Source organism: Pseudophryne corroboree, chromosome 7 (assembly GCF_028390025.1).
Source record: "Pseudophryne corroboree isolate aPseCor3 chromosome 7, aPseCor3.hap2, whole genome shotgun sequence".
NCBI classification, from domain to species: Eukaryota; Metazoa; Chordata; class Amphibia; order Anura; family Myobatrachidae; genus Pseudophryne; species Pseudophryne corroboree.
Genome location: NC_086450.1, coordinates 513,399,175 through 513,421,550, shown reverse-complemented (window position 1 = coordinate 513,421,550; position 22,376 = coordinate 513,399,175). Strand labels below are relative to the sequence as shown.

Genomic DNA, 22,376 nt, shown 5'->3' with positions numbered 1-22,376 from the left:
TACACATGGGGACCCCTCCTGTAGTGCCAGTTACACATGGGGACCCCTCCTGTAGTGCCAGTTACACATAGTGACCCCCCCTGTAGTGCCAGTTACATATAGTGACCCCTCCTGTAGTGCCAGTTACACATGGGGACCCCTCCTGTAGTGCCAGTTACACATAGTGACCCCCCTATAGTGCCAGTTACACATGGGGACCCCTCCTGTAGTGCCAGTTACACATAGTGACCCCTCCTGTAGTGCCAGTTACACATGGGGACCCCTCCTGTAGTGCCAGTTACATATAGTGACCCCTCCTGTAGTGCCAGTTACACATGGTGACCCCTCCTGTAGTGCCAGTTACACATGGTGACCCCTCCTGTAGTGCCAGTTACACATAGTTTCCCCTCCTGTAGTGCCAGTTACATATAGTGACCCCTCCTGTAGTGCCAGTTACACATGGTGACCCCTCCTGTAGTGCCAGTTACACATGGTGACCCCTCCTGTAGTGCCAGTTACACATGGTGACCCCTCCTGTAGTGCCAGTTACACATGGTGACCCCTCCTGTAGTGCCAGTTACACATGGTGACCCCTCCTGTAGTGCCAGTTACACGTGGTGACCCCCCCTGTAATGCCAGTTACACATGGTGACCCCTCCTATAGTGCCAGTTACACATAGTGACCCCTCCTGTAGTGCCAGTTACACATGGTGACCCCTCCTGTAGTGCCAGTTACACATGGTGACCCCTCCTGTAGTGCCAGTTACACATGGTGACCCCTCCTGTAGTGCCAGTTACACATGGTGACCCCTCCTGTAGTGCCAGTTACACATGGTGACCCCTCCTGTAGTGCCAGTTACACATGGTGACCCCTCCTGTAGTGCCAGTTACACATGGTGACCCCCTCCTGTAGTGCCAGTTACACATAGTGACCCCTCCTGTAGTGCCAGTTACACATAGTGACCCCTCCTGTAGTGCCAGTTACACATGGTGACCCCTCCTGTAGTGCCAGTTACACATAGTGACCCCTCCTGTAGTGCCAGTTACACATAGTGACCCCTCCTGTAGTGCCAGTTACACATAGTGACCCCTCCTGTAGTGCCAGTTACACATAGTGACCCCTCCTGTAGTGCCAGTTACACATGGTGACCCCTCCTGTAGTGCCAGTTACACATGGTGACCCCTCCTATAGTGCCAGTTACACATGGTGACCCCTCCTGTAGTGCCAGTTACACATAGTGACCCCTCCTGTAGTGCCAGTTACACATAGTGACCCCTCCTGTAGTGCCAGTTACACATAGTGACCCCTCCTGTAGTGCCAGTTACACATGGTGACCCCTCCTGTAGTGCCAGTTACACATGGGGACCCCTCCTGTAGTGCCAGTTACACATGGGGACCCCTCCTGTAGTGCCAGTTACACATGGGGACCCCTCCTGTAGTGCCAGTTACACATGGTGACCCCTCCTGTAGTGCCAGTTACACATGGGGACCCCTCCTGTAGTGCCAGTTACACATGGGGACCCCTCCTATAGTGCCAGTTACACATGGTGACCCCTCCTGTAGTGCCAGTTACACATAGTGACCCCTCCTGTAGTGCCAGTTACACATAGTGACCCCTCCTGTAGTGCCAGTTACACATGGTGACCCCTCCTGTAGTGCCAGTTACACATGGGGACCCCTCCTGTAGTGCCAGTTACACATGGGGACCCCTCCTGTAGTGCCAGTTACACATAGTGACCCCTCCTGTAGTGCCAGTTACACATGGTGACCCCTCCTGTAGTGCCAGTTACACATAGTGACCCCTCCTGTAGTGCCAGTTACACATAGTGACCCCTCCTGTAGTGCCAGTTACACATAGTGACCCCTCCTGTAGTGCCAGTTACACATAGTGACCCCTCCTGTAGTGCCAGTTACACATGGTGACCCCTCCTGTAGTGCCAGTTACACATGGTGACCCCTCCTATAGTGCCAGTTACACATGGTGACCCCTCCTGTAGTGCCAGTTACACATAGTGACCCCTCCTGTAGTGCCAGTTACACATGGGGACCCCTCCTGTAGTGCCAGTTACACATAGTGACCCCTCCTATAGTGCCAGTTACACATGGTGACCCCTCCTGTAGTGCCAGTTACACATGGGGACCCCTCCTGTAGTGCCAGTTACACATGGTGACCCCTCCTGTAGTGCCAGTTACACATGGGGACCCCTCCTGTAGTGCCAGTTACACATGGTGACCCCTCCTGTAGTGCCAGTTACACATGGGGACCCCTCCTGTAGTGCCAGTTACACATGGGGACCCCTCCTGTAGTGCCAGTTACACATAGTGACCCCTCCTATAGTGCCAGTTACACATGGTGACCCCTCCTGTAGTGCCAGTTACACATGGGGACCCCTCCTATAGTGCCAGTTACACATAGTGACCCCTCCTATAGTGCCAGTTACACATGGGGACCCCTCCTGTAGTGCCAGTTACACATGGTGACCCCTCCTGTAGTGCCAGTTACACATGGGGACCCCTCCTGTAGTGCCAGTTACACATGGGGACCCCTCCTGTAGTGCCAGTTACACATAGTGACCCCTCCTGTAGTGCCAGTTACACATGGTGACCCCTCCTGTAGTGCCAGTTACACATAGTGACCCCTCCTGTAGTGCCAGTTACACATAGTGACCCCTCCTGTAGTGCCAGTTACACATAGTGACCCCTCCTGTAGTGCCAGTTACACATAGTGACCCCTCCTGTAGTGCCAGTTACACATGGTGACCCCTCCTGTAGTGCCAGTTACACATGGTGACCCCTCCTATAGTGCCAGTTACACATGGTGACCCCTCCTGTAGTGCCAGTTACACATAGTGACCCCTCCTGTAGTGCCAGTTACACATGGGGACCCCTCCTGTAGTGCCAGTTACACATAGTGACCCCTCCTATAGTGCCAGTTACACATGGTGACCCCTCCTGTAGTGCCAGTTACACATGGGGACCCCTCCTGTAGTGCCAGTTACACATGGGGACCCCTCCTGTAGTGCCAGTTACACATAGTGACCCCTCCTATAGTGCCAGTTACACATGGTGACCCCTCCTGTAGTGCCAGTTACACATAGTGACCCCTCCTGTAGTGCCAGTTACACATGGTGACCCCTCCTATAGTGCCAGTTACACATGGTGACCCCTCCTGTAGTGCCAGTTACACATAGTGACCCCTCCTGTAGTGCCAGTTACACATGGGGACCCCTCCTGTAGTGCCAGTTACACATAGTGACCCCTCCTATAGTGCCAGTTACACATGGTGACCCCTCCTGTAGTGCCAGTTACACATGGGGACCCCTCCTGTAGTGCCAGTTACACATGGGGACCCCTCCTGTAGTGCCAGTTACACATAGTGACCCCTCCTATAGTGCCAGTTACACATAGTGACCCTCCTATAGTGCCAGTTACACATGGTGACCCCTCCTGTAGTGCCAGTTACACATAGTGACCCCTCCTGTAGTGCCACTGCAGTGTTATCTGTACAGTCCCAGTAAGTGCACCGAGGCAACCACTTCCTACCTTGCTTGCTCTGGGTCTCCCCTCCTCGGCCGGCGACATCTTCCCAGTGATATTTGGGAAGATGGCGCATGTGCACTAGAGAGAAAAGACGCTCCAGAGTCGAAACTGCCAAAAAAACGTTCAGTTTTCAGGGTTTTCTTAATATTAGGCAGCCACCGGGGACGTAGAGAGCTGTGCTGGGCCCAGGGACATTTGCGGGTGTGGCCTAATGGGCAGAAACGTGGCCACACCCCCTTTGAGAAAGAATACACACAAAAAAGTATTTAAACGCTGCATGCAGAACAGGGGGCGCTATGAGGACCCCAGCAAGGGGCTAATCCAGACAGTAAGGGGATAATTCTGCCCCCCCTGCATGGGTCTGTTCCACATGTGGAAACTAACGCTCCTGCCTGTGAAACCGACATTAAAAGGGACGATGAATACTGTAGCCTCTGAGTCTGAAGAATACGCATGACAGGTCACGTGTGTTTGTGTTTTAGGAATATCTGGAAAAGCAGGAAAAGCAGGTACGTGATAACCGGCTGGGAGGGCCCTGTGTCATCAGCGGGAGGGGCTTAGCACCAGATTTGGTTATTTTATGCAGATTTAAAAGGTATTTGCATAAGGGTTGGGTATGAAATGCCGACGGTCACATGACCGAACCGTACCATCCTTACAGTGAGAATCCCGAGAGCGGATGGGGATAAGTATATTATCCCTCTCCCTACCCCAACCCTCCGGGGTGTCAGCTTCGGTTAACCCTCCGGGGTGTCAGCTTCGGTTAACCCTCCGGGGGTGTCAGCTTCGGTTAACCCTCCGGGGGTGTCAGCTTCGGCTAACCCTCCGGGGGTGTCAGCTTCGGCTAACCCTCCGGGGGTGTCGGCTATGGCTTAACCCTCCGGGGGTGTCGGCTATGGCTAACCCTCTGGGGGTGTCGGCTATGGCTAACCCTCTGGGGGTGTAGACTATGGCCAAATCCCCACCCCCATATTGCCTAACCCTAAACACCCCTCCCGGCCTTAACCCCTAACCCGATACTCGCCTTCGGGATTGAGGCTGTCGGTGTCCTGGGCTGTGGGGATTCAGGTGACCACCAGGATGTCACACATCCCTACCCAGTAATGTCTATCATACCAATACCTGGTGTCCTGCTTCTACACCAACACCTGGGATCTGCCCGGCCATGTTCTCCTCTTACTACCTGTATGGTTCTATTCCCCCACCACCTCCTGTCACTCCCATAATCCTCCTCACTATTGTTACAGGATACGGGAACGGTGCTGGAATCCTCCCAAGTTCTGCAGGTCTACAAGGTACAAGTCTGTCCATACATCACCATGGTGGCCTCCAAATGTGACCATCCAATCACTAGCAGGGTGCATAGGAAGCTGTTCTCACCGGGATTCTATTTTTATTTTTCTACGTTAGTCTTTCAGCTGTGTAGGTGACAGCTGGTTAATGAAAGCCGGATAAAGATCCCTACAGACACATTGGCTCTGGGCCTATTCTCTCCACCCCTAGTGCAATCAGCGCCCGCAGGGCCCAACATGTAATTCAGCCCCTGCAGAGGCGTCAGTAATATAAACAGTCCGCAGTTACGGGGTGACTACTGGGCAAGTCTTAGCGTAGATTCCTCTGTGGATGTCTCCTGAGATAAGTGGCTCTAGGATGAGCAGGATAATGGAATCATAACCCATAATGATTGATATTCTCTGTTCTCCAGGTGGGAATGGGAAACCTTCCAAAGCTGGTATGTACCCCCCCCCCCACCCACCGACACCACATAACCCTCGTCATACTGATGGTAATACTCTCCTACCTTCTCCGCAGGCACCGGGTATCCGAGTAACATCTACGCACAAGGTATTGTCATTAGGCCTAATTCAGAGTGGATCGCAGCAGCAAATTTGTTAGCAGTTGGGAAAAACCACGAGCACTGCACGGGGGCAGATGTAACATGTGCAATGCAGGTGGGGCAGATGTAACATGTGCAGAGAGAGTTAGATTTGCCATGTGGGAGGGCTTATCAGTAAGACACCTCCTGACTCAGATGTGTGCGGCAGAGTAACTGGCAGCTCCTATAGGCATTGCTATAGGTGCTGGGGGGGTGGGGGGTGATGGAGGTCAGGCCACTCAATGAACAACTCAACCAGGGTTTGGTTATTAGCCAGGCAGAGCAGGTTGCAGGATAACACAGGGTTAATGCTGGTGTGTATGATATGGGGATAACGCCAATGGTGTTTATGGTGACGTGGGGCTTATTTACTAAACAGCTGGGCTTCAGGTTTTTGGCCACAGGACGTAACGCTGCAATACTAGTAAGTGACCAACGCACCTGGCTTTGTGCTGACAGGGCTGGATTCTGGGTGGCTTACACTGGAAGGGGCCGGCTGCTGAGAACGGGGAGGGCCTGTAAACCTAGGTGTAGGGTTCTCCTCTGTTCCACCACGTTGCTGGCTCCCAGAGATGCCCATTTACTGACCGCAGAGACACAACGCTAAATCACTCAGAAGTTCTCTGATGCATGCGCGGTGTGCATCGTTTCAGCTGGCCTTTGACTCAGAATCATACCCAAGGGTCACAGGGTATTGCTATGTTACATCATTCTCTCACTTTGTGTCTTCTAGGTCTGGGAGCAAAAACGTCTAAAGCAGGTAACAGTTATTGGCTTCACATTATATATTGTGTGTGGTTATTATATCCCATTATATACTGACCTCATTTTATCTTCTTTATGTGTGGTTAGGACCTTACAAGCAGCCCTATTCTAATGGTAAGTTGCCTCCTATGTTCCCATCTGTGTGAGACCCTCAGCTCTTCCAGTATCTGTGTGACTCTCAGCTCTTCCAGTATCTGTGTGAGACCCTCAACTCTTCTGGTATCTGTGTGAGACCCTCAGCTCTCCCTTTATCTGTGTGAGACCCTCAGCTCTTCCGGTATCTGTGTGAGACCCTCAGCTCTTCCGGTATCTGTGTGAGACCCTCAACTCTTCTGGTATCTGTGTGAGGCCCTCAACTCTTCTGGTATCTGAGTGAGACCCTCAGCTCTACCGGTATCTGTAAGAGACCCTCAGCTCTACTGGTATCTGTGTGAGACCCTCTTCTCCTCCAGTATCTGTGTGAGACCCTCTTCTCCTTCAATATCTGTGTGAGACCCTCAGCTCTTCCGGTATCTGTGTGAGACCCTTAGCTCCTCTGGTATCTGTGTGAGACCCTCAGCTCTCCCTTTATCTGTGTGAGACCCTCAGCTCCTCCAGTATCTGTGTCGGACCCTTAGCTCTTCCTTTGTCTGTGTGGGAACCTTATCTCTTCCTTGGTCTACGTGAAGCCCTCAGCTCTTCCGGTATCTATGTGAGACCCTCAGCTCTCCACTGTCTGTGTGAGACCCTCAGCTCTTCCGGTATCTGTGTGAGACCCTCAGCTCTTCCGGTATCTGTGTGAGACCCTCAGCTCTTCCGGTATCTGTGTGACTCTCAGCTCTTCCGGTATCTGTGTGAGGCCCTCAACTCTTCTGGTATCTGAGTGAGACTCTCAACTCTTCTGGTATCTGAGTGAGACTCTCAACTCTTCTGGTATCTGTGTGAGACCCTCAGCTCTACCAGTATCTGTAAGAGACCCTCAGCTCTACTGGTATCTGTGTGAGACCCTCTTCTCCTCCAGTATCTGTGTGAGACCCTCTTCTCCTTCAATATCTGTGTGAGACCCTCAGCTCTTCCGGTATCTGTGTGAGACCCTTAGCTCCTCTGGTATCTGTGTGAGACCCTCAGCTCTCCCTTTATCTGTGTGAGACCCTCAGCTCCTCCAGTATCTGTGTCGGACCCTTAGCTCTTCCTTTGCCTGTGTGGGACCCTTATCTCTTCCTTTGTCTACGTGAAGCCCTCAGCTCTTCCGGTATCTATGTGAGACCCTCAGCTCTCCACTGTCTGTGTGAGACCCTCAGCTCTTCCGTATCTGTGTGAGACCCTCAGCTCTTCCGGTATCTGTGTGAGACCCTCAGCTCTTCCTGTATCTGTGTGGAACTCTCAGCTCCTCTGGTATCTGTGTGTGAGACCCTCAACTCTTCTGGTATCTGTGTGAGACCCTCAGCTCTCCCTTTATCTGTGTGAGACCCTCAGCTCTTCCGGTATCTGTGTGAGACCCTCAGCTCTTCCAGTATCTGTGTGAGACCCTCAACTCTTCTGGTATCTGTGTGAGGCCCTCAACTCTTCTGGTATCTGAGTGAGACCCTCAGCTCTACCGGTATCTGTATGAGACCCTCAGCTCTACTGGTATCTGTGTGAGACCCTCGTCTCCTCCAGTATCTGTGTGAGACCCTCTTCTCCTTCAATATCTGTGTGAGACCCTCAGCTCTTCCGGTATCTGTGTGAGACCCTTAGCTCCTCTGGTATCTGTGTGAGACCCTCAGCTCTCCTTTATCTGTGTGAGACCCTCAGCTCCTCCAGTATCTGTGTCGGACCCTTAGCTCTTCCTTTGTCTGTGTGGGAACCTTATCTCTTCCTTTGTCTACGTGAAGCCCTCAGCTCTTCCGGTATCTATGTGAGACCCTCAGCTCTCCACTGTCTGTGTGAGACCCTCAGCTCTTCCGGTATCTGTGTGAGACCCTCAGCTCTTCCGGTATCTGTGTGAGACCCTCAGCTCTTCCGGTATCTGTGTGACTCTCAGCTCTTCCGGTATCTGTGTGAGGCCCTCAACTCTTCTGGTATCTGAGTGAGACTCTCAACTCTTCTGGTATCTGAGTGAGACTCTCAACTCTTCTGGTATCTGTGTGAGACCCTCAGCTCTACCAGTATCTGTAAGAGACCCTCAGCTCTACTGGTATCTGTGTGAGACCCTCTTCTCCTCCAGTATCTGTGTGAGACCCTCTTCTCCTTCAATATCTGTGTGAGACCCTCAGCTCTTCCGGTATCTGTGTGAGACCCTTAGCTCCTCTGGTATCTGTGTGAGACCCTCAGCTCTCCCTTTATCTGTGTGAGACCCTCAGCTCCTCCAGTATCTGTGTCGGACCCTTAGCTCTTCCTTTGCCTGTGTGGGACCCTTATCTCTTCCTTTGTCTACGTGAAGCCCTCAGCTCTTCCGGTATCTATGTGAGACCCTCAGCTCTCCACTGTCTGTGTGAGACCCTCAGCTCTTCCGGTATCTGTGTGAGACCCTCAGCTCTTCCGGTATCTGTGTGAGACCCTCAGCTCTTCCTGTATCTGTGTGGAACTCTCAGCTCCTCTGGTATCTGTGTGAGACCCTCAACTCTTCTGGTATCTGTGTGAGACCCTCAGCTCTCCCTTTATCTGTGTGAGACCCTCAGCTCTTCCGGTATCTGTGTGAGACCCTCAGCTCTTCCGGTATCTGTGTGAGACCCTCAGCTCTTCTGGTATCTGTGTGAGACTATCAACTCTTCTGGTATCTGTGCGAGACCCTCAGCTCTTCCGGTATCTGTGTGAGACCCTCAGCTCTCCCTTTATCTGTGTGAGTCCCTCAGCTCTTCCGGTATCTGTGTGAGACCCTCAGCTCTTCCGGTATCTTTGTGAGACCCACATCTCTTCTGGTATGTGTATGAGACCCTCATCTCTTCTGGTATGTGTGTGAGACCCTCAGCTCCTCCAGTATCTGTGGGAGACTCCAGGCTAGTCCTGTACTGTATGTGTGTCATGAGCTCTAATAGCTTTGTATGACTGTAAAGTGATGTGTTAACCTCAGTTCTGCTAGTGACTATTGGACCTGTCTCTTACCATTTAGGTTTGTCAAATTTTCAAGGCAAAGGAAAGGGTAAGTCCTGTGTCTCTCTCCCAAATAATCAGAGCAGGGTCTAATAAATAATATGCGTCCCATATCTGTGGTGATAGGTTATGGTCCATGTCTGTAAACTGTACTGGGAATGTTGTCTCCTTCTCTCTGTAGGGATAAAGTCGCCACTCAGCGCCAACCTTGGTCCTGCAGGAGAAAGCTCCAAACTTGGTGAGGGATCCAGCCACAGTTACCATGTCAACATTCATTATATCGACACCAAAATGTCAACAATAGAATTTAGACATGGTTTATCGACCCTCACTAACAGGGGTGTAAGGGGGCGGAGGTGCTTTCTCCGGTGCTAATCTGTCATCAAACCGAGACAAGTGGAGGATTGCCCTTTCTCCAGAGTAAACCGCATAGAAAAGGCTTTTCTCAGCTTAGTAAATAGACCCCGTAATCTCTGCCCGGCGTTCTATCACTGTCTCTCTACCATAGGTGCATATGGACAGCTGCCCTACAGATCCCAGCCCCTGGCTGCTGATGCTTTGGGATACGACCCCAAGTCTGCGAAGTCTGGTAAGGTGAAGATGTATTATAGACCCCGGTTCCCATTGCCGGATCTATCAGTGTGTAATGTGTGTGCTTTGTTTCCACTAGGGGGAGTGAAGTCTGCGTACGGTCCCCAGACCGGGTATCCTGATCCCGCCAGCAGTAAATATGGTGAGGCTTACCCCCTGTGCTTCTGTCACCCAAACCCATACACGCAACCATCGCTCACACCATGGAAACTTCCAGCAGCTATATGGCACGTGCCGTTTCCCCATCTGACCACGGCCTCTAATGCCCATGACCGTGTGTCTGGGGACGCAGCAGTGACACGCCCGGGACACCCCTATAACACGCCCACCAAATGGCCAATTTTTGCACGCTATGCTAGCCACCGGCCAAGACCGCCCATCACTTTTCAGCCACATTTCTGATACTGTGCGTCTCAATCTTCACAGCGCTGTCAGGCCGTGGAATCTAGCGCTCCGATCCTTACCCACACGCTGGTCAGCCTGCCTCTGGATGTCCTGCCCCGGTTCCCATTGCTGTTGGCAGTGCACCCCGATTTGCCCTGCAGAACCCCGTGGTCTTTCCTGCCACCTTCGGGCTGCCATGCACCATGTTTCCAGTGATCAACTGTTCCACCAACCACAAGCTCTGATCCGGTCAGCTGATTCTTCCCACCAGTCACAGTGCAGAAGGGGAGATAAAAGGACCTCCAAAGCTCCAGCAAGCTGACCAGAACAATGCTACTATATCAGCTGCGTTCCTAGGCCTCAGACTCCTGTGTCCAGTATCTGTTCCCAGACGCTCTGTTCCTTTACTCTGTTGTGCTACAGGTTCCAGACTGTCCCTGCAAATTGCCTAAGTCTCTGGTACAAATATTGCTGGTAGTCTACAGCTATTCCGGCACACCAGCATTCCGAGTAACTCTGGCAATTCTGACTCCAGTTCCTGTTGTACTGGTTCCAGTCTGACTCCGGTTCCTGTTGTGCTGGTTCCAGTCTGACTCCAGTTCCTGTTGTGCTGGTTCCAGTCTGACTCCAGTTCCTTTTGTGCTGGTTCCAGTCTGACTCCAGTTCCTGTTGTGCTGGTTCCAGTCTGACTCCAGTTCCTGTTGTACTGGTTCCAGTCTGACTCCAGTTCCTGTTGTGCTGGTTCCAGTCTGACTCCAGTTCCTGTTGTGCTGGTTCCAGTCTGACTCCAGTTCATGTTGTGCTGGTTCCAGTCTGACTCCAGTTCCTGCTTGGCTGTCACTAATTGTTCTGTACTCACTCTTTCTCTCTCTCTCTCTCTCTCTCTCTCTTTCTCTCAGCTGGAGAAGCTCAGACCCCGTACATTGCTCAGCCGGTTCCTCAGAGTGCTCTGGAAGGTAACTGTCTCACGCTCCTACAATTATCTGATGCTGAAGGTGAAATGCGTCGGTATGCAGTTCCTTTTCACAGTCACATCTGCCGGTTGTCAGCCTATAGCATATAAGGAGTGCACCTTTGTTGGGCGTGCCTCTGTAAGAACGCTGGAGGCGTTTTTTCCATAGAATAGGATGGGGTTTATCTTCTGTTATGTATTATACAGAGCATGAGAGTGACGCGGCCCTGGGGACTGTCTATATTTCATGCCTCGCTGTGTCTGAATGTTCATTTTACATGGGTTGCAATGAGCTTATTAATGTGTTTTGAATTCTAAACTACAAGTAGAAGAGGCACAAATGCCTCAGACCAGGACCTGGTTCGTCTGAGGCTTCTGACAATATCTGAAAATCCAGTGCTTTAGTGATGTCTATCGATCAATCTTCTATGTCACCCTACACACATGCCACCCCAACCTCTCCTTCGCTCTCCCCATTCCATGTATCTGCTGTCCTCCACTATCTAACCCTGCATACCTCCCCACAGCCTTCAATGCCCTTCTCTGTCCTCCCTCTATATCTCTCCCTGCCCCTGCACCCTTCTGTATCCACCCCCCATCTCCCCATACAGTACATGCACCCACCCTCCTCCTCGATCTATCCCTGCAGCCAGTCTCCAGTCCTTCCTCTATCTCGGCCTCCCTGCCTCTACACTCTTCTGTATCCATCCTCCTCCTCTATCCTTGCAGCCAGCCTCCAGTCCTCTACCTTCCTTTATCTCGGCCTCCCTGCCTCTGCACTCTTCTGTACCCACCCTCCTCCTCTATCCCTGCAGCCATCCTCCAGTCCTCTATTTTCCTCTATCTCGGCCTCCCTGCCTCTGCACCCTTCCACCATCCTCTTCTGCAGCCAGCCTCCAGTCCTCTACCTTCCTCTGTCTCGGCCTACCTGCCTCTGCACCCTTCTGTGTCCACCCTCCTCCTCTATCCCTGCAGCTAGCCTCCAGTCCTCTATATTCCTCTGTCTCGGCCTCCCTGCCTCTGCATCCTTCTGTATCCACCCTCCTCCTCTATCCCTGCAGTTAGCCTCCAGTCCTCAACCTTCCTCTGTCTCGGCCTCCCTGCTTCTGCACCCTTCCACCATCCTCTTCTGCAGCCAGCCTCCAGTCCTCTACCTTCCTCTGTCTCGGCCTCCCTGCCTCTGCACCCTTCCACCATCCTCTTCTGTAGCCAGCCTCCAGTCCTCTACCTTCCTCTGTCTGGGCCTCCCTGCCTCTGCACCCTTCCACCATCCTCTTCTGCAGCCAGCCTCCAGTCCTCTACCTGCCTCTGTCTGGGCCTCCCTACCTCTGCACCCTCCTCATCTATCCCTGCAGCCAGCCTCCAGTCCTCTACCTGCCTCTGTCTCGGCCTCCCTACCTCTGCACCCTTCCACCATCCTCTTCTGCAGCCAGCCTCCAGTCCTCTACCTTCCTCTGTCTGGGCCTCCCTGCCTCTGCACCCTTCCACCATCCTCTTCTGCAGCCAGCCTCCAGTCCTCTACCTGCCTCTGTCTGGGCCTCCCTGCCTCTGCATCCTCCTCATCTATCCCTGCAGCCAGCCTCCAGTCCTCTACCTGCCTCTGTCTCGGCCTCCCTGCCTCTGCACCCTTCCACCATCCTCTTCTGCAGCCAGCCTCCGGTCCTCTACCTGCATCTGTCTCGGCCTCCCTGCCTCTGCACCCTTCCACCATCCTCTTCTGCAGTCAGCCTCCAGTCCTCTACCTGCCTCTGTCTTGGCCTCCCTGCCTCTGCACCTTTCCACCATCCTCTTCTGCAGCCAGCCTCCGGTCCTCTACCTGCCTCTGTCTCGGCCTCCCTGCCTCTGCACCCTTCTATATCCACCCTCCTCCTCTATCCCTCCAGCTAGCCTCCAGTCCTCTATATTCCTCTGTCTCGGCCTTCCTGCCTCTGCATCCTTCTGTATCCACCCTCCTCCTCTATCCCTGCAGCCAGCCTCCAGTCCTCTACCTGCCTCTGTCTCTGCCTCCCTGCCTCTGCACCCTTCCACCATCCTCTTCTGCAGCCAGCCTCCAGTCCTCTACCTTCCTCTGTCTGGGCCTCCCTGCCTCTGCACCCTTCCACCATCCTCTTCTGCAGCCAGCCTCCAGTCCTCTACCTTCCTCTGTCTCGGCCTCCCTGCCTCTGCACCCTTCCACCATCCTCTTCTGTAGCCAGCCTCCAGTCCTCTACCTTCCTCTGTCTGGGCATCCCTGCCTCTGCACCCTTCCACCATCCTCTTCTGCAGCCAGCCTCCAGTCCTCTACCTTCCTCTGTCTGGGCCTCCCTGCCTCTGCACCCTTCCACCATCCTCTTCTGCAGCCAGCCTCCAGTCCTCTACCTTCCTCTGTCTGGGCCTCCCTGCCTCTGCACCCTTCCACCATCCTCTTCTGCAGCCAGCCTCCAGTCCTCTACCTTCCTCTGTCTCTGCCTCCCTGCCTCTGCACCCTTCCACCATCCTCTTTTGCAGCCAGCCTCCAGTCCTCTACCTTCCTCTGTCTGGGCCTCCCTGCCTCTGCACCCTTCCACCATCCTCTTCTGCAGCCAGCCTCCAGTCCTCTACCTTCCTCTGTCTGGGCCTCCCTGCCTCTGCACCCTTCCACCATCCTCTTCTGCAGCCAGCCTCCAGTCCTCTACCTTCCTCTGTCTGGGCCTCCCTGCCTCTGCACCCTTCCACCATCCTCTTCTGCAGCCAGCCTCCAGTCCTCTACCTTCCTCTGTCTCTGCCTCCCTGCCTCTGCACCCTTCCACCATCCTCTTCTGCAGCCAGCCTCCAGTCCTCTACCTTCCTCTGTCTCGGCCTCCCTGCCTCTGCACCCTTCCACCATCCTCTTCTGTAGCCAGCCTCCAGTCCTCTACCTTCCTCTGTCTGGGCCTCCCTGCCTCTGCACCCTTCCACCATCCTCTTCTGCAACCAGCCTCCAGTCCTCTACCTGCCTCTTTCTCGGCCTCCCTACCTCTGCACCCTCCTCATCTATCCCTGCAGCCAGCCTCCAGTCCTCTACCTGCCTCTGTCTCGGGCTCCCTGCCTCTGCACCCTTCCACCATCCTCTTCTGCAGCCAGCCTCCAGTCCTCTACCTTCCTCTGTCTCGGCCTCCCTGCCTCTGCACCCTTCCACCATCCTCTTCTGTAGCCAGCCTCCAGTCCTCTACCTTCCTCTGTCTGGGCCTCCCTGCCTCTGCACCCTTCCACCATCCTCTTCTGCAGCCAGCCTCCAGTCCTCTACCTTCCTCTGTCTGGGCCTCCCTGCCTCTGCACCCTTCCACCATCCTCTTCTGCAGCCAGCCTCCAGTCCTCTACCTTCCTCTGTCTGGGCCTCCCTGCCTCTGCACCCTTCCACCATCCTCTTCTGCAGCCAGCCTCCAGTCCTCTACCTTCCTCTGTCTCTGCCTCCCTGCCTCTGCACCCTTCCACCATCCTCTTCTGCAGCCAGCCTCCAGTCCTCTACCTTCCTCTGTCTCGGCCTCCCTGCCTCTGCACCCTTCCACCATCCTCTTCTGTAGCCAGCCTCCAGTCCTCTACCTTCCTCTGTCTGGGCCTCCCTGCCTCTGCACCCTTCCACCATCCTCTTCTGCAACCAGCCTCCAGTCCTCTACCTGCCTCTTTCTCGGCCTCCCTGCCTCTGCACCCTCCTCATCTATCCCTGCAGCCAGCCTCCAGTCCTCTACCTGCCTCTGTCTCGGGCTCCCTGCCTCTGCACCCTTCCACCATCCTCTTCTGCAGCCAGCCTCCGGTCCTCTACCTGCCTCTGTCTCGGCCTCCCTGCCTCTGCACCTTTCCACCATCCTCTTCTGCAGTCAGCCTCCAGTCCTCTACCTGCCTCTGTCTCGGCCTCCCTGCCTCTGCACCTTTCCACCATCCTCTTCTGCAGCCGGCCTCCAGTCCTCTACCTGCCTCTGTCTCTGCCTCCCTGCCTCTGCACCTTTCCACCATCCTCTTCTGCAGCCGGCCTCCAGTCCTCTACCTGCCTCTGTCTCGGCCTCCCTGCCTCTGCACCTTTCCACCATCCTCTTCTGCAGTCAGCCTCCAGTCCTCTACCTGCCTCTGTCTCGGCCTCCCTGCCTCTGCACCTTTCCACCATCCTCTTCTGCAGCCGGCCTCCAGTCCTCTACCTGCCTCTGTCTCGGCCTCCCTGCCTCTGCACCTTTCCACCATCCTCTTCTGCAGTCAGCCTCCAGTCCTCTACCTGCCTCTGTCTCGGCCTCCCTGCCTCTGCACCTTTCCACCATCCTCTTCTGCAGCCGGCCTCCAGTCCTCTACCTGCCTCTGTCTCGGCCTCCCTGCCTCTGCACCCTTCCACCATCCTCTTCTGCCTGTGATCACGTCTCTCTCTTCTCTCCATAGAGGAAATTGCTCCCTCGTCCTCTGTAGAAGGTATGTGATGACAGCAGCATTTCACGTTACAGGCATGACACACGCATGCTGTTGTATGTCACATGTGTTCCATGTGTTAGATATGCTATAATCTTGACACGTGTTTATTATAAACATGCTTGGAATCTAAGTCACATGCATGTTCCAGGTACAGCCAAGAGAAATATTTATTGTGTGTTACACGTATGTGCGGAATGCTGCTAACATGCTAATCTGTCTGTAACTGTCACTAGCGGTCCCTGTCCCCTGGTGTCTGTGTGTTATTGTCACTATGAATGCACACGTGTACATATATGTTCTTGGATCCTTCAGGAAGTCAGAGTATCAGAGAGGGGAGTACACCCACCTCGCCCAGCGCCCTGACACAGGGACCTCTGAAAGGTACAGTCAGGGAACCTAGGACCCAGGCCGGTTACAGAGAGACTCCTCGCTGCTGTCTAACATCTATAGAGATATTGCTCCGCCCACTGCGCTTTCATGTATCCCTCCCTAACCCATTGCTGCTATACATCACTCGCAGTCACACTGCTCCGCCCACTGCGCTTACATATATCCCTCCCTAACCCATTGCTGCTATACATCACTCACAGTAATACTGCTCCGCCCACTGCGCTTACATATATCCCTCCCTAACCCATTGCTGCTATACATCACTCGCAGTCACACTGCTCCTCCCACTGCGCTTACATATATCCCTCCCTAACCCATTGCTGCTATACATCACTCGCAGTAATACTGCTCCGCCCACTGCGCTTACATATATCCCTCCCTAACCCATGCACAGCTCCAATACATCACTCGCAGTCATACTGTTCCGCCCACTGCGCTTACATATATCCCTCCCTAACCCATTACTGCTATACATCACTCGCAGTCATACTGCTCCGCCCACTGCGCTTATATACAGTACTGTGCAAATCTTTTAGGCAGGTCTGGAAGAAATGCTGCACAGTAAGAAAGCTTTCATATATAGAATGATAATAGTTTATTTTTATCAGTTAACAAAATACAAAGTGAAGGAACAGAGGAGAAATGTAAATCACATCAGTATTTGGTGTGACCGCCCTTTCCCTTCAAACAGAATCAATTCTTCTAGGTACACTTGCAAACAGTGTTTGAAGGAACTCGGCAAGGAGGTTGTTACAAACATCTTGGAGAACTAACCACAGATCTTCTGTGGATGTAGGCTGCTCAAATCCTTCCGTCTCTTCATGTAATCGCAGACAGACTCCATGATGATGAGATCAGGGCTCTGTGGGGGCCATATCATCACTTCCAGGACTCCTTGTTCTTCTTTACACTGAAGATAGTTCTTAATGACATTGGCTGTATGTTTTTGAGGTCTTTGTCCTGCTGCAGAATTTGGAGCCAATCAGACGCCTCCCTGATGGTACTGCATGATGGATAAGTACCTGCCTGTATTTCTCAGCATTGAAGCAGAAAGAAACGGTCAGCGTTGAGATCCATAGACGCAGTGGTCGGCCAAAGAAACTTAGTGCATCCGATGAAAGACACATCATGATTACTTCCCTTCCAAATTAGAAGATGTCCAGCAGTGCCACCAGCTCAGACCTGGCAGAAAACAGTGGGACCCAGGTACACCCATCTACTGCTCGGAGGAGTCTGGCCAGAAGTGGTCTTCATGGAAGAATTGCAGCTATAGAGTCATACCTTCCATGTGGAAACAAGGCCAAGAGACTCAACTACACAGGAAAACACAGGAACTGGGGGGCAGGAAAATGGCGGCAGATGCTCTGGGCAGATGGGTCACAATGTGAAGTATCTGGTGGAACAAAAGGCAGGTGCTCTGGGCTGATGGGTCACAATGTGAAGTATCTGGTGTAACAGGAGGCAGGTGCTCTGGGCTGATGGGTCACAATGTGAAGTATCTGGTGTAACAGGAGGCAGGTGCTCTGGGCTGATGGGTCACAATGTAAAGTATCTGGTGTAACAGGAGGCAGGTGCTCTGGACTGATGGGTCACAATGTGAAGTATCTGGTGGAACAGGAGGCAGGTGCTCTGGGCTGATGGGTCACAATGTGAAGTATCTGGTGTAACAGGAGGCAGTGTGCTCTGGGCTGATGGGTCACAATGTGAAGTATCTGGTGTAACAGGAGGCAGGTGCTCTGGGCTGATGGGTTACAATGTGAAGTATCTGGTGGAACAGGAGGCAGTGTGCTCTGGGCTGATGGGTCACAATGTGAAGTATCTGGTGGAACAGGAGGCAGGTGCTCTGGGCTGATGGGTCACAATGTGAAGTATCTGGTGTAACAGGAGGCAGGTGTTCTGGGCTGATGGGTAACAATGTGAAGTATCTGGTGGAACAGGAGGCAGGTGCTCTGGGCTGATGGGTCACAATGTGAAGTATCTGGTGGAACAGGAAGCAGGTGCTCTGGGCTGATGGGTCACAATGTGAAGTATCTGGTGGAACAGGAGGCAGGTGCTCTGGGCTGATGGGTCACAATGTGAAGTATCTGGTGTAACAGGAGGCAGGTGCTCTGGACTGATGGGTTACAATGTGAAGTATCTGGTGGAACAGGAGGCAGTGTGCTCTGGGCTGATGGGTCACAATGTGAAGTATCTGGTGTAACAGGAGGCAGGTGCTCTGGGCTGATGGGTCACAATGTGAAGTATCTGATGGAACAGGAGGCAGGTGCTCTGGGCTGATGGGTCACAATGTGTAGTATCTGGTGGAACAGGAGGCAGGTGCTCTGGGCTGATGGGTCACAATGTGTAGTATCTGGTGGAACAGGAAGCAGGTGCTCTGGGCTGATGGGTCACAATGTGAAGTATCTGGTGTAACAGGAGGCAGGTGCTCTGGGCTGATGGGTCACAATGTGAAGTATCTGGTGGAACAGGAGGCAGGTGCTCTGGGCTGATGGGTCACAATGTGAAGTATCTGGTGGAACAGGAAGCAGGTGCTCTGGGCTGATGGGTCACAATGTGAAGTATCTGGTGGAACAGGAGGCAGGTGCTCTGGGCTGATGGGTCACAATGTGAAGTATCTGGTGGAACAGGAGGCAGGTGCTCTGGGCTGATGGGTCACAATGTGAAGTATCTGGTGGAACAGGAGGCAGGTGCTCTGGGCTGATGGGTCACAATGTGTAGTATCTGGTGTAACAGGAGGCAGTGCGCTCGCTGAGGGGCTGGAGAGCGGTACAATAATGTCTGCAGGCAGCAGTGACGCATGGCGGAGGTTCCTTACAAGTCTGGGGCTGCATTTCAGCAAATGGAGATTGGGATTTGGTCAGGATTAATGGTGTCCTCAATGCTGAGACATACAGGCAGGTACTTATCCATCATACACTACCATCAGGGAGGCATCTGATTGGCTCAAATTTATTCTGCAGCAGGACAACACCAAACAAACAGCCAATGTCATTAAGAACTATCTTCAGCGTAAAGAAGAACAAGGAGTCCTGGAAGTGATGCCCTGATCTCACCATCATGGAGTCTGTCTGGGATTACATGAAGAGACGGAAGGACTTGAGCAAGCTACATCCACAGAAGATCTGTGATTACTTCTCCAAGATGTTTTGAACAACCTTCCTGCTGAGTTCCTTCAAATACTGTGTGCAAGTGTTCCTAGAAGAATTGATACTGTTTTGAAGGGAAAGGGCGGTCACACCAAATACTGATGTGATTTACATTTCTCTTATGTTCCTTCACTTTGCATTTTGCTAACTGATAAAAATAAACTATTATCACTTCTATATATGAGAGCTTTCTCACTGTGCAGCATATTTCCCACACCTGCCTAAAACTTTTGCATTTTTTTATTTTTTCTTATCCTTTCCTAACCCATTCTCAGCTGCTGTACATCACTCCCCACCCCATGCGGTTACACGGCTCCCTGTCCAATGTACTAACACGCTCCCCCAGTCAGTGCTCCTACAGTGCTGCTCTATACCCAGATTTGTGTCTCTGACCCTAATCCCTCTCACCCCACTGTATTACGTGTCTCCCATTTACTATCATAGGTGGATATCAGCAACTGGGAGCTGGACAAGGACCTTGGACATACGGTACAGACCTGTTACACACACATATATGTATGAGGGGTCCTGTATATCATATATGTGGCCACATCTCCCACTGTTATATATGAGGTGATATAAGGATATTACAGGTCACCAGTATAGAGTAATGCGATTTCTCAGACTTGGCAGGAAGCTGGCATTATAATGGTGCTCAGTGTAGAATGTACTGTTCATTATAATAATGGTCACATGTCTGTTTGTCCAGCCCCCGAGGAGTCAGCATATGGACAGAATGGATACTATGGAAACGGCTACAGAGGTGAGCAGGGGACGGGGGCTAAATGTGTTCCAATGTCTGTGTGGGAGGCGGAGCTTCTTACAGAAATGAGAGGCTGGAGATGGAATTGAGGCCAGGACTCTAGAGTATAGAAATGAGATACGGAACCATTAGACAGAGGACAGTATGTAAATCGTAAACTGGGTGCAAACAGAGGCTAGGAGTCCGAAGTATTACAATTACAACCTAGAGTCAGAACAGAGGCTAAATGCTTGGAGATTAGAGGCTGAGATAAGAATGGAGGCCAGGAGCATGGAGGTCACCACAAGGTCACAGGGCAGAGGTCAGGAGTATGGACCGTTGAAATGAGAGGCTGCAGTTACAATAGAGGCCAGAGCTGTAAATGGAAGAACTGATATGGAGGCTGGTATGGGGGTGGGGGGGGGGATATTAGACTGTGTGTATAATATAATGTTGAGGGTGTCTAATGTTGATTTCCCCCCCACAGGCTGCGGCGGGAAGTGCTGATCTGGAGACAGGACTGTGGCTCATGATCTAAACTGACCTCATTGATGGGTGGGCGCTGTATATAGGGGGGAGGATTGACAAATAAAATGTTATTAAAAGTTTAAAGTGTCTCCTGAGTATTGATGTGATCTTTAGTTGAGTGTGCGCGTGATTGATACATATGGATGCATATATGTGAGTCCAGACATGGCCCCCGCTGGTTACTGCTTGGACAGAACAGGGAAATCTAGGCCCAGAATTGTTAAACTAGTTCCTCCTGGTCAGGACACACATACCTCCTCCCAATTGGCTATAATCACCCACCAATCAGGAAAAGGCTCAACCTGCACTTATACACAGAGACCCCAACACCGTGGGTGCTACAAGAAAACCATAGTGGCCCAATCAGACCGGACCCCACTTGCAGGGTACAGTGTAGTGCTTAGTCTGTGACCTCTCATGGGCAGGGCCCTCCGCCCTCTTGTTCTCATCCTGCGCTTTCCTTGTCCCCAGTACTCCACCAACCAATCAGCAGCTGTGATCCTGTGTGTCAGCCCCCCGGTGGGCACTGACTATTACTGCTGCCTGTACTCTGTACGGTCTATGAATATAGTGTAATATTGTTTGTTCTCTGGTTATTGGCCTGTATGGTGCCGCAGACACTTTGTGGAGCCATAGAAATAAATGATGATGATTATAATAGCGTATATTATCTCCATATAACTCTGCCAGAGAGTCACGTGGCGCCCCCTGCCGGAACACAGCCAAAGCCTCGGCCAAATACAATCTTCTGGTGATCTCACATCTTTTCCTTACACCATAAGTCACATGACGCAACGCAGGGGGGAGATAAACTACAACAATATGATATCAGACAATGGTGACATCACATCACACACTGAGCTCGCATCACTGGAGGGGTCAGTGCTATCACCTCACTGAGGCACTGGTCTGTGGCTCATAGAAGAGAGGCCATACTGAGGTACTGGTCTGTGGCTCATAGCAGAGAGGCCATACTGAGGCACTGGTCTGTGGCTCATAGCAGAGAGGCCATACTGAGGCACTGGTCTGTGGCTCATAGAAGAGAGGCCATACTGAGGCACTGGTCTGTGGCTCATAGCAGAGAGGCCATACTGAGGCACTGGTCTGTGGCTCATAGCAGGGAGACCATACTGAGGCACTGGTCTATGGCTCATAGCAGAGAGGCCATACTGAGGCACTGGTCTGTGGCTCCTAGCAGAGAGGACATACTGAGGCACTGGTCTATGGCTCATAGCAGAGAGGCCATACTGAGGCACTGGTCTGTGGCTCATAGCAGAGAGGCCATACTGAGGCACTGGTCTGTGGATCATAGCAGAGAGGCCATACTGAGCCACTGGTCTGTGGCACATAGCAGAGGCCATACTGAGGCACTGGTCTGTGGCACATAGAAGAGAGGCCATACTGAGGCACTAGTCTGTGGCTCCTAGCAGAGAGGCCATACTGAGGCACTGGTCTGTGGCTCATAGCAGAGAGGCCATACTGAGGCACTGGTCTGTGGCACATAGAAGACAGGCCATACTGAGGCACTAGTCTGTGGCTCCTAGCAGAGAGGCCATACTGAGGCACAGGTCTGTGGCTCATAGCAGAGAGGCCATACTGAGGCACTGGTCTGTGGCTCCTAGCAGAGAGGCCATACTGAGGCACTGGTCTGTGGCTCCTAGCAGAGAGGCCATACTGAGGCACTAGCATAGAGGCCATACTAAGGCACTGGTCTGTGGCTCCTAGCAGAGAGGCCATACTGAGGCACTGGTCTGTGGCTCCTAGCAGAGAGGCCATACTGAGGCACTGGTCTGTGGCTCCTAGCAGAGAGGCCATACTGAGGCACTGGTCTGTGGCTCCTAGCAGAGAGGCCATACTGAGGCACTGGTCTGTGGCTCCTAGCAGAGAGGCCATACTGAGGCACTGGTCTGTGGCTCCTAGCAGAGAGGCCATACTGAGGCACTGGTCTGTGGCTCCTAGCAGAGAGGCACACTTGTATGGGGGAAGAGGATGTGTTTGAGGGTAGAATGGTCGCAGTGTCCTGCTCTAGGTTATCTCCA

General features: G+C 52.7%; 1 protein-coding gene across 1 annotated transcript in view; it reads left to right on the top strand.

Annotated features, from left to right (window-relative positions):
* Positions 1–20,421, top strand: part of LOC134944456 (uncharacterized) — a 30,253-nt gene extending 9,832 nt beyond the window's left edge. The window contains exons 7-23 of the mRNA XM_063933028.1: positions 3,434–3,494; positions 4,003–4,029; positions 4,768–4,815; positions 5,226–5,252; positions 5,333–5,365; positions 6,130–6,156; positions 6,249–6,275; positions 9,232–9,261; positions 9,394–9,450; positions 9,721–9,801; positions 9,883–9,945; positions 11,087–11,143; positions 15,502–15,531; positions 15,844–15,912; positions 19,512–19,556; positions 19,777–19,830; positions 20,297–20,421. Of these exons, the coding sequence (XP_063789098.1) occupies positions 3,434–3,494; positions 4,003–4,029; positions 4,768–4,815; positions 5,226–5,252; positions 5,333–5,365; positions 6,130–6,156; positions 6,249–6,275; positions 9,232–9,261; positions 9,394–9,450; positions 9,721–9,801; positions 9,883–9,945; positions 11,087–11,143; positions 15,502–15,531; positions 15,844–15,912; positions 19,512–19,556; positions 19,777–19,830; positions 20,297–20,316 (756 nt within the window). The 3' untranslated portion in view covers positions 20,317–20,421. The remainder of the gene's footprint in view (positions 1–3,433; positions 3,495–4,002; positions 4,030–4,767; positions 4,816–5,225; positions 5,253–5,332; positions 5,366–6,129; positions 6,157–6,248; positions 6,276–9,231; positions 9,262–9,393; positions 9,451–9,720; positions 9,802–9,882; positions 9,946–11,086; positions 11,144–15,501; positions 15,532–15,843; positions 15,913–19,511; positions 19,557–19,776; positions 19,831–20,296) is intronic.
* The last annotated feature ends 1,955 nt before the right edge of the window (positions 20,422–22,376 follow it).